Here is a 13779-nt window from a genome sequence, read left to right on the forward strand (position 1 = left end):
AACAGCAACGTAATCCGTTTCTTCAATTTTTGATGTGGATGCTTTAAATGAGAGAGTCCCATCTTCTCCCTCTCCTCCCCACGCTTGAGGCGGCCCCTCGGCCGCTCAGCACGGGCTCCCAGGCGCGGTTTTTTCTCGGCTCCAAGCTGCCGAGCAGGAAACGCTCCCGGCCGCGGGATAAGCCTCCCGCTGGAAGGGGTGGGGGCGGGGGCGAGAAAGGGAAAAAGGGAAAGAAACAAAAGCGAGAAAAACTTGACCCAAGCGGCCAGCGCGAGCCTCCGAGGATCGCGGTGGGCTTCCAGTTTCCCAGAAGCGGGGATCCCACACCCCAGCCAGCCCCGGCCCTCCGCCTCGCCCTCCCGGTCCCAGCCCGCGGGGCTGGTGGGCGTGGACTCGAATCCATGCTAATGAGCCGCGCGGCGGGCGGGGCGGCCAGCCCGCGCCCCTGACAGCCCGACGGCGGGAGGAGCCCCGGCCCCGGGAGCCCGACGGCCGCGCCTCCCCGCCCCGCCGGGGACCGGGCCGGTGCGCTGGCCCATGCTGGTCCCCGCCTTTGTTCTCCGGCCCGAGCGGAGCCATGCGCGGCTGACGATGGAAGTGGAGGACTCGGGCGGCGTGGTGCTCACCGCCTACCATTCGTACGCGCGCCCCCAGCCGCCCAGCCCCGAGCCGCGCTGCGCGCCCCGGGCGACCGCCAGCCTCCCAGGCAGCAGGTACCCACATCGCCCACCGGGCACCGGTCTTCTGGGCTGGGGGGTCGGGGGTGGTGGTTTCACAGGCAGCTGGGTTTTCCGCCAAAGCAGAGGACCACCATCGTCAGATTGTGGTTTCAAGTTTTGGTGGACGCGACGAGTGAGCCTGTGGTTCTTTGTATTGTCTTCTGAAGACGTTGGCCAGGCGAGGTTAGCAGAGTTGTGTTCTGATACAACTTGCTGGTAATAGGCATATGCCTCGTTTCTGCCAGATTCATCTATTGAACTATTGGAGAATTAAAAAAAAAAAAGTGAAGCAGCAGGAGAAAATAGAAAAGAAAAATGTATTATCTTAAACCTGCAAACACTATCGAGAAATTTTTAGTAACATTTCACATTAGCTAAAACACAGATGGAGAGATTCTCCAAAAAGGAAATCTCGGTAGACCTTTAAAAACGATTTTAACATGTAGATTAAAAAACAAAAAAAAACTTTCGAATGTATACATACACTGGTGTCACTGTTGTTTTATTGCTAATATTGACTGTTTATAAATGCAATTCTAATTTTCCTTTGGGTCAAAAGAGGTCTGAAGGCTTTTCACTATGTGCATTTTAGATTTCATAAATCAGGGATCTAGCTTAATTACTTTATTGGTGTTCATCTATTTGATGCAAGATCAAGGCTGGCAAGACTTCTGTTAAGTAAACAAATGTGAGACCCTCAAAAAGTTACCTTGGATGCTCAGATTTATTACACTAGTAAGTGAGATGGTATAGTATTTGATGTCTCTGACACATATTTAGGGGAAATAGTATTTGTTTAAATGTGACTATCTGCCATGCATCCATTGAGCAATGGTTTTCTTTACCAATGGGGAGTTTGAGTGGTGTGCTTTTCTGCACGTTTATTTTCAGTAATTTTTTTCTCTTGCTTTTATCTTTAGTTGTGATAAGGATTACTTGTTTCCTAATTTAATGGACTTGCAAGGCTTTTAGCAGATTGTGACTTTATTTCAAGAAGTATCCTCTTGGCTAACATCCATGAGAAGAACAACCTGCGTTGGCATGAGACCTGGGCTGGGCTTGGCTAACAAAGAAAATATCATTTCTTTCAAAGAGAGCAGGTTGAGTGAAATCTAATTTTTATATAAAGACAATGAGAAAATAACAATTTTTCTTTCCAGTTTTAAGAGCCGTACATTTTATTTTAAAGGCTAATTGAAGGTACAAACGTGTTTGTCTTTCGGGTATTTTCTTTTCTAAGCCTGATGGTCGACTCTAATCACTCAGATTATGAGTAACTAAACAGACATACTGGTGAGAGGTGGGGGCCGGGTTTGCACTTTGCTAGCTGGTCCTGGTGTGGCCGCCCCCGTCTGTAGCCCTCTGCAGCTGTCTAAGAGTGGAGCCAGATCATGCCCTTTGGGCCATCCGAAATTACATCCCTTTCCAAAGCAGACTGGAGAAGTTCCATCTGCTCAGCATGCGGTCTTCTGGGATAATAATACACGAGAGCAGGAGTTGCCTATCCCAGCTGGTGCTTTACCGTACAGTTGCCAATTAGACTTATGTTGCCCCAACTTTGCATCTTTGGTGACTGCCCTGCACCCCCTGTGGGGGAACCTTTGTGTCCCTCACCCTCTGAGCCAAGAGATAGATGACCCCTGCCCCCTGCAACCGAATTGTGAGAGAATAGCTCAGTTCCTCGGTTCTCAGTAACAGCAATCCAGAGGAGGTCCCTGTTCTTACAGGGAGCCCGAGGACACCATCAATCATACATCTGATAACAGAAATAATCAGGCCTGAATTATTAACCTTTGACTCACTAACTACTGATCAATACTCCCTTTCAAGCCAAGGAGCAAGAATGTATTGTTCCACTTATGAAGAGAGCACTCTCTCTTTCAACAGTACCCTCTCCTTGAAATTGCTTACATATGTGTAGCATATTTGTGGAGTAGTGACCAGGGTGGCACTAGGAAGCATGGGCTATTGTATCTGATATCCTGAGTATCAGCATTCTTTAGCTCTGGGTAGCGTAGTTTATTTCAGAGCAAGTCATCTGCTTATTCTCCAAGCCTATACTTCATCTAACTTTATGTGCTTTTGACTTTTTTTTCTTTTGGCCTATTTTTTCCCACTAAAATATAGTTTCTCTCCCTTTCTCTTTCTCTCTCGCCCTCTCTTCTATTCTCTTTTCTTCACTGTTGTATCCTGAGTGCCCAGATCAGTGTCCAGCCGCTGCAGGAGCTCAATAAGTTAATGAATTCCTACCAAATAGCCAAGGTAAAATGGAAGCATTTTTAACAGCACGAGTCAACCTATTTGCACCTACTATGTCCCAGAAACACAGTAGGCATTAGTGATACAACGATGAATGAAGCGAAAGAGCCCGCCTTGAGAATGAATGTAGCCTTGTACCTTTCAGACCAGTAGGATTTTTAGAAAAAAGTTGGAAATAAATGGCAACATTTCAAAATCAAGAGGCTTCAGATATGAACTTCAGTTTCCCATTTAAAAAAAAAAACCCAAAGGATCCAACAACTCAGGCCTCCGCAGGCTGAAGCTGCGTAGTGGCTTCTCCGTTTCACACCTCTCCCTGTTACTCTTCAACACTGAAGATGGGTGTCCATTGTAATCTTTTGGGGGCCTGCCCATTTTATTTTATTAAAGTATCCAGGATAAAGTACTCTTGCCAGTTACTCAGCCCTGGGGTCAGACTGCCAGACTGTGTTCATCACTTACACCATTTTCTACCATGTGACCTTGGGGAGACTGCTTCAGCTACTTGACTAGTATCTGACACCAAGGAAGCAACTGATTGATAATTGTTAGCTGTTTTATTGCTGTTAGCACTTTTAATCACAGTTGTTGATGTCAAGAGGAGTAAAATGTTTTTGATACCTATCTCCCATACTTACTCATGCAGGAAAGAGACTTAAGTACTAAGCATTTGTTGGGAGAGAAAAAGCAATTCCTTATTTCACAGACATCTATATTTACATTCTGTTGTAAGGATAAAAGAGAATGAAGGATTATAAATTCTCAGTTCTGTTAAAACAGATGGTTGGAATTGTCCTTAGAATCATGTGGTTTTTAGGAAGCTCAGTTCTTAGACCTTTATTCAGAATCGAGAGTCAAGTGTATGTTCAAAATGATTTCACTTAGAAAATGAAAAGTAGCTGAAGATGAAGGTAGATATTTTGTTTTTCAAAGATTTCCTAAATTATATGCAAATATCATATACAACATTTTTTGGTGAAGGTACAGTTTAAATGACCATGAGTATTTCTGATGTTTTTCCAAAGATACCATAAACTTCCTGAAAGAGGACAAAAATAGAGTAGGAAAAATAGCCAGCTGTTCCTCAAAAACAAATAGAGAAGCTCCCCAAGGTTATCCTAGGAATTCTAATTCTACGGCAATGTTAAAACTTTCGTCCAGGGCATATTGTTTCCTAATAGCATAACTATTCATCCTAATGGGGATGATTTGATTAAACTAGAATTAGTGATGAATAGAAAGTAAATATTTTATTTGTGGAGAAGACTAAAATTAACAACTTTTAGTGACATATTTATGGGTACTTTCCTGGAAAAAAATTAATTATAAAAAGACATTTATTTCAAGGTGCCAACTCTCATTCAGTTAAATATTAATGTAGGTCCATGTGAGCTTACAAACATGTACACAGGTACACCAAATTCTGTGGCCTAGTAGGTATACTTTCTAGAGGATTCAGAAAGAATAATGGAACTAGAATTCTTAGGAGAGAATAAGGTATTTAGAGATCATAACTCATGATAGTTGAAACTGGAGGGGGTGTCTCTGGTTTCTTTTTACAGCGGGGTCCTTGCTGATTGTTGGTGTCTCCTTGTGTAGAGCTGTTGGAAAACATCTGGCACATTTCCTTTGATCGTGTCATTTGGCTCAATATTTTACCAGTTGCTCTGTCCATTTTTATCTTGATCTGTTCTCCCTGATCATTAATCCTTAATGTTTCCAAACAAATTCAAGGAACTTAGAGTGTTGTAGAATCATTAACTTTCCCTTAACTCTTTAATTTTAATTTTTTAGAAATTAATTTATTTTAATTGGAGGCTAATTACTTTACAATATTGTGGTAGTTTTTTGCCATGTATCGACATGAATCCGCCAAGGTGTACTTGTGTCCCTTCATCGTGAACCCCTCTCCCTCCTCCCTCCCCACTCCATCCTTCTGGATTGTTCCAGAGCTTTGAGTGCCCTGCTTCAAATTCCCTGGAGAAGGAAATGGCAACCCACTCCAGTATTCTTGCCTGGGAAATCCCATGGACAGAGGAACTTGGCGGGCTAGAGTCCATGGAGTTGAAAAGAGTTGGAAATGACCGAGTGACTAAACAATAACAGTACTAGCAACAAAACTATAGACTTTATTCTGATTTCACAAGTTTTTTTCCACTAGACTTGGGATTTTTCTGTTGTAGGATTGCATCTGGGATCCCATATTGCACTTAGTCAGGACGCCCAAACCTCCTGCATAATCCACGACAGTCTGTTGTCTTTTGTGACGTTGGCACTTTAGAAGGACCAGTTGGTTGTTGTAGGCAGTCCCTCACTGTGAATTGGTCTTACTGTCTTCTCTTGATTGGATAGAAGTTATGCATTTGGGGCGAGAATTTCACTGAATGATGTCAGGCCTTTCTCAGTACATCATTTTGGGAGTTCACTATGTCACAGTCTTGTTAATGTTAGCTCTCATCACCTGGTTCAGGTGTTGCCTGCAGGTTGTTACAGGTTTCCCTATGTAAATTAATCAGTATCTTGGGAGAATTTTTGATGGTGCTAACATCCTGTTAACTCCTCAGACGTTCTTCCTCTGATTTTCTTGTCCATATATGGATCTTGCCAATAACATTTATTACAGTGATGTTCTAATGATTTTCTATTTTTCTCATCCCTTCTACATTTAATTTATTTTACAAACTATAAAATCTACATTCAGTATTCTCCCTAGTTTTATTGTATGTGCCGTTTTTGCCCTTAAAAAGTCAACCAATATATTTTAACCTACTTTTTTTTTTCAGCTTTGCCACAGCATACAATAAAAAGGGTTAGTTTTACCTAGTCTAAGTTTATGAAACCTATAATGATAAATTTCCTAATTTTCAAAATACGTTGTTGTTTGGAAGCAAAATTTTATTTCACGGTTAGTATGAAAGAGGCTTCCCAGGTGGTGCTGGTGGTAAAGAACCTGCCTGCCAATGCAGGAGACGTGAGATGTGGGTTTGATCCCTGGGTCAGGAAGATCCCCTGGAGGAGGGCATGGCAACCCACTCCAGTATTCTTGCCTGGAGAATCCAATGGACGGAGGAGCAGGCTTCAGTCCACGGGGTGACGAAGAGTCAGACATGATGGAAGCAAAGTTGCAGAATTAAATGCTGTGTGCGGGGAGGGTGGGTATCAGCGTCCACTTTGTCGGATTTGCTACCGAGGATGCTCTGGTGGGAATCTTCTCCGCTTAGCAGTGTGCTGAGATGTTACTGGAACGTTTGCACATGTGTCACACGAAAATAAAGATTCTAGTTTGCATATAATCAGAATTTCTTCTCATTTCATCGTTAAACCAAGTTATTTCACTTCCGAAATCATTTCCATTCTGTGTTGTCTCAATCTGTGGTCTCTTGATACTAGTTCTAGCCAAGAATAGAAGTAAAATGGTCTATAGAAAAGCAATGGAAGAGAATAAAATGTTTCTCAGAAGAAAATTTTGGCAATAAAGTTTATTTAAACGATAGACTTTGTTTTGTTTTTAAGTCTCTTTGGATGAAAATATTAAGTCAAATGTATCTTCAAATAGTGCAGAAAAGAACTTTTCCTAAATGACTGTCATCATTAAGACGAGAATTACAGTGCTATAGTATAGGCACTGACTGATGTGGAAGTTGTTTGCTTTAAAAGTGAATAGCTTAGAGTTAGTTGCTTTGCTGTGCACTTGAAACTATCACAATATTGTTAACTGACTGTACTCCAATATAAAGTTAAAGGATAAAAAAAGTAAATAGTGTATGTTGGTGTATTGTTTTATTGCTTATGTAATTTAATTTAAATATTATTTATTGTTGCTATTTTTTCCTTTATTTTCAGGCAGATCTTAAAGCCATTAGTGGTACTTTTGTTCTAATATTGCTATTTTTAACATGCTTCGTGATTTACTTTTGATTAGATAGGCTGGTTAGAACTGTGTAAAGAAAATGCTGTTCAAATGACTAAAATATATAATCTAAGGAGAAATTTTGATAGCATTTATTTCCATTTCTTTGAGGAATTTTTGGTTTTCTTGTTTGTGTTCATGTTTTCTGTGTTCTGGGTACTTGAGTTAGTGAGTTTTGTATAATGTTCTGTCTTTTATAACATGGAATTCCATGCATCCATTGTTCTGAGAATATGAGAGGATATGCATCAAAATGTTAACATTGTGTCGGAAAACTTAGAGTGCAAACTAAAGAAAGTAGTGGATTGTTTTTATTATGTATCATCTTCCTAAATATTTGCAGTTTATGACATATTCTTTGAGTATCAGATGTTTTACATCAGTCTTCAATAAATGACTATTACAGATAAAACTATCCATTTGACAGACATTCAGTGCCAAGTAATTCCAAGCGTGGGAGGACATCTACTAATGTCAAGTTGAGAACCAGCTGTGGTGTCTCATATTGCTCTTAATAACTGATTAAACCTGTGCATTCCATTTCTGATCCCTTTGACAGATAGATGATGACTGCACACAAACACGTAATACCAAGGACAGGAAGCAGAAGGAGGAACTGGAAACCAAAGAGAGGAGTATGTAGTAGTTTTAAATTGTCCAACACCTGAGATCTATATATACTGTTAGTCATTCTAAGTTGTATATCTTTTATGTATAAGAGAGTAATCTTTATTCCTATGTTAAATTTTCTGGTCAGTGGACCAGATTTGCTCTTGTAACTCTTGTAATGTATAAGGACAAGAATTCCTTTGAAGTTTCCTGTTCAGTATTTAGAAAACAATGGGCATGCATTTGTCTTTATACAGAGACCTATCAATGGATTTATATTTTTATAGAGCTATAGAGAAACCTGACAGGTGTTTAGAACAAAAAGGTTTAACTTACTAAAATGCCATTTTAACTAATAATTTGATGTTTGATCTCTTTCCTTCCCACTTTTCCCTGCCTTCATTACCATACTGAAAAAAATCACAGAGTAGCCAAAGTTAACAGGTCAGTGGTTGGGACTGAATCCATATTTAAGTGGCTGGGGATATAAAGCAAAACAGAAGAGGATAAATGTAGTTAAAGAAGTAAGGACTAAGCTTCCTTTCTAAAGATTTCCTTGACAGTTGTAGCCAGAAGAATTTTCACCTACCATAACAATAATGATCATTTGGTAATTCATCACATACTGTCCTGTGGTGTCAATTCTGTTTTTTTTTTTTTTTTTTCCCCAAAAAGTCCTCATTTTATTGGTAGTTTACCGTGCGTGGCATACACTATCTCATTTAATCCTTCCCACAATCCAGTGATGTAGGAGGAAACTGAGGGACAGAGAATCAGCCCGAGATCACATAGCAAGGTGATGACTGTCTTTCCAAAACTGGTGCTTATAACCTGTTATTTAAATCTTGAAACATTATTTTGTATATTACGGATTTAGTGTTTTCTGCTGCAATTTGGTTATAGGTTTATTGAGAGCAGGGACAGCATTATCGTATCCCCACTTAGCAACCAGCATTAGTAACTCTCCCACAGTAGATATTATGCTTAGTGTTGATTTAATCATTTTTTGCAATCATGACTATTCTGTTTAAATGGAATAAGCATGGAATGAGTTAATTGTGAATGGATACAGTTTGAGAAATTTTGTTAACCCTTGAAGGGAAATAATGTTTTTTTTTTTAATGTAAAAGCTGTATTCTTGCCCTCTTGCAGTATTTTAAAAATGGACAAAACGTATTATAGAAGTCAATTAGCTTGACCATGGAAGTGAGATCCAAGCAATTTTGAGTTATAGGAAATATTCCCAGGGCTCTTTTTTAGGCAGAAGGAAAGGAAGGCATTTTTTAAATCCTTTAACCTGTAGGTTCACGTTCTTAGAATTTTTTTCATTTTAGTTTTATCAATTATTTTCTCTAACTACTAAGACAGGTTTCTATGGCTAAAAACGTATTTTTCATTTTGTTCTTTCCATGTGATCTATAACATACAGTTCTTAATGCAGGTCAAGAAACAAGGCTCCCTGAGAATTAATGGGGTTTTCCTTTTGTCTCTCCTGATATTCAGTCAGGTTTTCACTTTATCTTGACTGAAACCAACCAAGGGATAAGCAGCTCCTGGACCACGCCTTTGTGCAGACCAGGTCTGTTGTAAATGTTGCTCGGAAACTTAGGATAAGTTGAGCTAGATTGTGCAGTCCAGTCTGGACTCCGGGCCATCCCTGGTCTCCTGTCTGCCTGAGCACAGTCTGTGTCCCTCGGTGACCCTGGAGCCACAGATGATGCTGAACCGAAATTGGGCTTCAAGGATTTCTGTTTAGAAAACAAACCCAGGGCTCATTGTAGTCTGGACTTGAATCTTCCGGAGAGGTCAGAGTCCACAGAGTGGCCTCCAGGCACTTGTGTTCATTTTCCAGGGGATTCATTTTGATCAGCTTTGTTTTTCAGAACACTGAAACTATTAAAGGCTAGACGATCATTTTAGTTATACATAAACAGTGTGGCTTGGGCTTCCCTGCCAACTGCCATGTCTTTAGAAGTGTTTTCTATTTTTAACCAGCCGAGTTGTTCAGAGTATATTACTAATAGGAACTGAGCATCATGAAAAAAAAGTAATGAGTGAGGACTAATCTCTGTGGTTCAGCTGGGGAGCAAAGAATGGAAAAGGGCCTTGTGGAATGCGTCAGGGGTCTGAGTTTGTCCTCCCGACCCCTGGTCACCCGCTTGCATTACCGCGGCACCTACGCTGGCCCAAGGCGTGGACAAATGTGTTCTGGGAGCAGTCAGGCCAACAGCAAGGAAAACATGGAGGCGGGGGAAACCGGAGACCTGATGAGAGACCATTAAATGTCTAGAACTGGAGAAAAGGTGGTGACCGTTAAGAGAACAACATTTCCTTAGCTTCCTTTCAAACACTATTACGACTCCCCATGCTCGTTATCTCACCAGATGTAACTTGGAGAGTCTGGAAAACACACTCACTGTGACTTTTCATTGGCATCTTAAAGAAAAACATTTGCTGACCTCAGTGGAGCAGGCAATTAAATGGGAAAAGCGCTGACTGTTAAGTTTCCGCAGATTCTGTTTTGAAAGAACAGATGATGCCTGGCCCCTGTGATTTTTAACATACCACGACTTCACTTCTCTCCTCCTCACTTAGAAAGCTCAGTGATTACAAGGTCCACTTGGCAACTATTTTGGTAAAATCAAAATTGTGCTTAGTTGCAGAAAGCCCCATGCCAGAGGACTCCCCCCTCTTCAGTTGCTGGAAGCTGGTAATTGGAAAAAGCAGGCCACGCTCTGCTTGTTTAAAGCTGTGTCATCCTTTGTGGGGCAGTGAGTCAACACCAGCTAAAACAACATGAGTCATTGTTTAGAAGAAGCCCAGGAGAAGCTGATTTCAATTATACAGTCCTAAATAGACACGATACTACTCTTATCTATACTCTAAAAAAGTTTTTATTGTGGAAGTTAAGGAACATTAGCACACATTCTCTTTAGAGTTCATGGAAGTATTAATACAATACTTCGCTACTCAGAGGACTTTTGAAGGGGGTCTTAAGAAGGAACTCTTCTTTCAGTTAATCTAAATTTTACACTGATTTCTTTTTTCTTCTGTCTCTTCCACTCTCCACCCCTACCTCTCCGCTCATACCCAGTTCAGACCATTATAGTTTTAATCTGGTTTCAGAGCTGTTGGGTTAAAATCCATAAATTCACAGTTGTGGTATTGTAACTGTTTGCTGCTTCTGTTCCAGGATCCCCCTGTGTCTTTATTTCTCTGGAGAGTAATGGATAGCTTTAAGGTGCACCATGATTGTGGGGCAGAGAAACACTTTGGAAAGCTAATGCACTGATCCAAGTAAAGATGATGAGAGTCTAGATAAGGATACAGATAGAAGGGAATAATAAGGGAGCCTGCGGGGAAAACAGCAATGAAGTTGGTGTCATTTGGTGATTAATGCATACAGGGAACCAGGAAAAACTCTTTTGAGTTTTTGTTTTGGAGTGTTATGAACTGAGGCTTCCCTTGTAGCTCAGCTGGTAAAGAGTCCGCCTGCAATGCACAGATCCCGGTTCAACTCCTGGGTTGGGCAGATCCGCTGGAGAAGGGGTAGGCTACCCACTCCAGTATTCTTGGGCTTCCCTGGTGGCTCAGCTGGTAAAGAATCTGCCTGCAGTGCGGGAAACCTGGGTTCCATCCCTGAATTGGGAAGATCCCTTGGAGAAGGGAACAGCTACCCACTCCAGTATTCTGGCCTCGAGAATCCCATGGACTGTATAGGGTCTCAAAGAACTGAAATTGAGAATTCTAATGGATGAGCAGAAAGTGACCAGGAGAAATTTAGCCTGTGAAATTTGGAACTCAGCTGATGTACCCAGCTCCGTTCAGTTCAGTTCAGTCACTAAGTCATGTCCCGCTCTTTTTGACCCCGTGAACTGTAGCACACCAGGCTTCCCTGTCCCTCACCATCTCCTAGTTTGTTCAAACTCAATGTCGATTGAGTCAGTGATGCCATCCAACCATCTTGTCCTCTGTCGTTCCCTTCTCCTCCTGCGTTTAATCTTTCCCGGCATCAGGGTCTTTTCCAGTGAGTTGGCTCTTCACATCCGGTACCCAGCTGATGGTTGGCTATACAAGTTGGAAACTTGGGCAGGAGATCAAGGCTGAGAGTTCTAAGCTGTTTACTCATGGGAGACTTCAACAGTTGAGAGACAGTTAAAACTGGGACTGGATGAGATCTGGCAGGAGATTATAGGGTCTCTGTAGAGAGCTGTGGAGCGAAGGTGGAACCCAAGGAGCAGCGCCAGATGGAATGAGGCAAAGCTTTGTGGGCCTCTGATGGAGACTCTTTGGGAACTTTCTGGAAGCCCAGGCATCAGACTCAGAGTGAGTGGACAGCTGTATCGGGTATCTAAATGATCAGTAAGGTCAAAACTAAACATTGTCCACAGGCTTTGTAGTGTAGATAACAATGGAGACCTTTGCTAGCCTGGGTCTGAGGGAAGTGAGAGGGGGAAGCCTATTTGCTGCAGGTTGGAGAGTGACTGAGGTCAGGAAGCAGAGGCAGCCAGGGGAACCTATTGTCAAAGCTTAGCTGTGGGAAGGTGGAAAGAGAGGAAGGCAGGAGCAAGAGCGGAGCTTTTAAAATGAACTGAACATTGGCCAGAAGTCAACAAAGAAACCTAGCACTTGTAAAATGTAAGACTTGAACACACTTGAGCTCCTGCTTATAATCCTGTGATAACATTTCTGCGTGGAGGATGAGCCTTTATCACTAGGCCCACAGTGGTGTGTCAGCGCTTCTGGGACGGGAACATTGTTTACTTCATGGCTGACTCTTTCACTGCCTTCCCCCTCCCCCACTGAAGAGCCTGACACTCAGTAAGAGTCTTAACAAATTGCTGCTGAGTAAACCCTGCGGGGGCTGATCTGTGTAGATGTGGCCTCTCCTTGGGCCGAGGAGCTGTTAGGGAAGCCTTCCAGAATCTCAGCGTCGCTTCCTCTGTGAGGGCTGCCTCCTCCCCAAGTTGCTCACTCCACCTCTGTGCCTTCTCTGCCTCTATATTCCTCTTATTATGCTTATCCGATACTTAATAGTAAGACTTATGTGGCTGACCTTTCCAAAGATGAGCAGGTTGTTTATGCCCTGGACCATGTCGTATTCATCTCCAGTCCCTGGCACATACATGCTTATTGAATAAGTGAACAATTAATTCACTAAATAATAGGGAAGGTATTTTAAATATATGACCATATTTTCATAATTGGCTATAATTTTGAGCCTAGAAGTATTAGAAATGTTGGACTGGTGTTGTGTTGGAGAATATAGCATCCTGATTTTGCATATTACCTGCTTTCCCAGAATCGACTAAACTAGCCTTTGGTCATAGGATAACTGAGACTCTGGTGATATGCTATGAAGTAAAGGTAGAAGTCAAAGCTGGCAAGAATTGTAAATGAACATGCCTTGACACATAAAACTGAGAGCAGCATGGATAATGAGAAGAAGGTAAATATAGCCTCCATTGTTTTAAAGATTAAATTTTGCTCAAGGGTCACTTTGCTTATTAAAACAAGAAGAATTTAAACTGATTTTTACAATAAAAGAGAAATTGAGCAACCTTCTACTGAGCCTCTGTGTGCCGTATACCCTGTCAGGTTCTGGGGCTGCAAAAATGGTTACTAGTCTTTCTGTGAGAATAGATGGACTGTCATCAGGCATTTAAGTGGCATCCGAAGTACAGCTCGTTGAGGGTAGAAGTGATGTCTCTCTCTCTGTGTGTCCCAGCATTAGCCCCCAGGCCCCCCAGAGTGGACATTCAGTATTTGAATGGTGGGAAGAATGTTGGAGGAAAATCGCATGAGATGCTCTGGGAAAGCAGAGAAGGTGTAACTAACACTTGGGGCTACATTGTGGAGGATAAGAAGGGATTAAGGAAGGCATCTGGGAGGGGTCATAAGAATGAGCCTGGATTAGCAGGAGGAAGGAGACTGCGAAGAGTGTTTTGTCAGGAGAACCAGTCTGGGGAAAAGGAGCGGCACACATAGCCGTGGTTGCTGGTGTGCTGAGGCTGGGTAACAGGAGACCAGCCAGGGTGGGGAGGGACCACTCACTGCAGTCTGGGGAAAATGATGGACGCAGACTGAACTTGGTTACATGTCCAGTTTTCTCATTAGCATAATGAAGGACTTCTACAGGCCGACCTCAAGGATCCCTCCTAACATAGAAATTCTCTTCTTCTCTATAGTTAATTTGGAAAAGAAGGCAAACAGATAATCCTGGATTTTTAACAAAACATGGATTCCGACCTGTCCTCGTTTTGTAATAACATCTTTCCCCTT

The 13779-nt window shown here is 42.0% G+C and overlaps 1 protein-coding gene across 4 annotated transcripts in view; it reads left to right on the forward strand.

Annotated features, from left to right (window-relative positions):
* The window catches only part of ARHGAP28 (Rho GTPase activating protein 28), a 142859-nt gene continuing 129355 nt past the window's right edge, over positions 276-13779 (forward strand). For all 4 annotated transcript variants that reach the window (XM_018039589.1, XM_018039590.1, XM_018039591.1 and 1 more), the window contains exon 1: positions 276-713. In XM_018039589.1, the coding sequence (XP_017895078.1) occupies positions 538-713 (176 nt within the window). In that variant the 5' untranslated portion in view covers positions 276-537. The remainder of the gene's footprint in view (positions 714-13779) is intronic.

The sequence above is a fragment of the Capra hircus genome, chromosome 24 (assembly GCF_001704415.2).
Source record: "Capra hircus breed San Clemente chromosome 24, ASM170441v1, whole genome shotgun sequence".
Classification (NCBI taxonomy): domain Eukaryota; kingdom Metazoa; phylum Chordata; class Mammalia; order Artiodactyla; family Bovidae; genus Capra; species Capra hircus.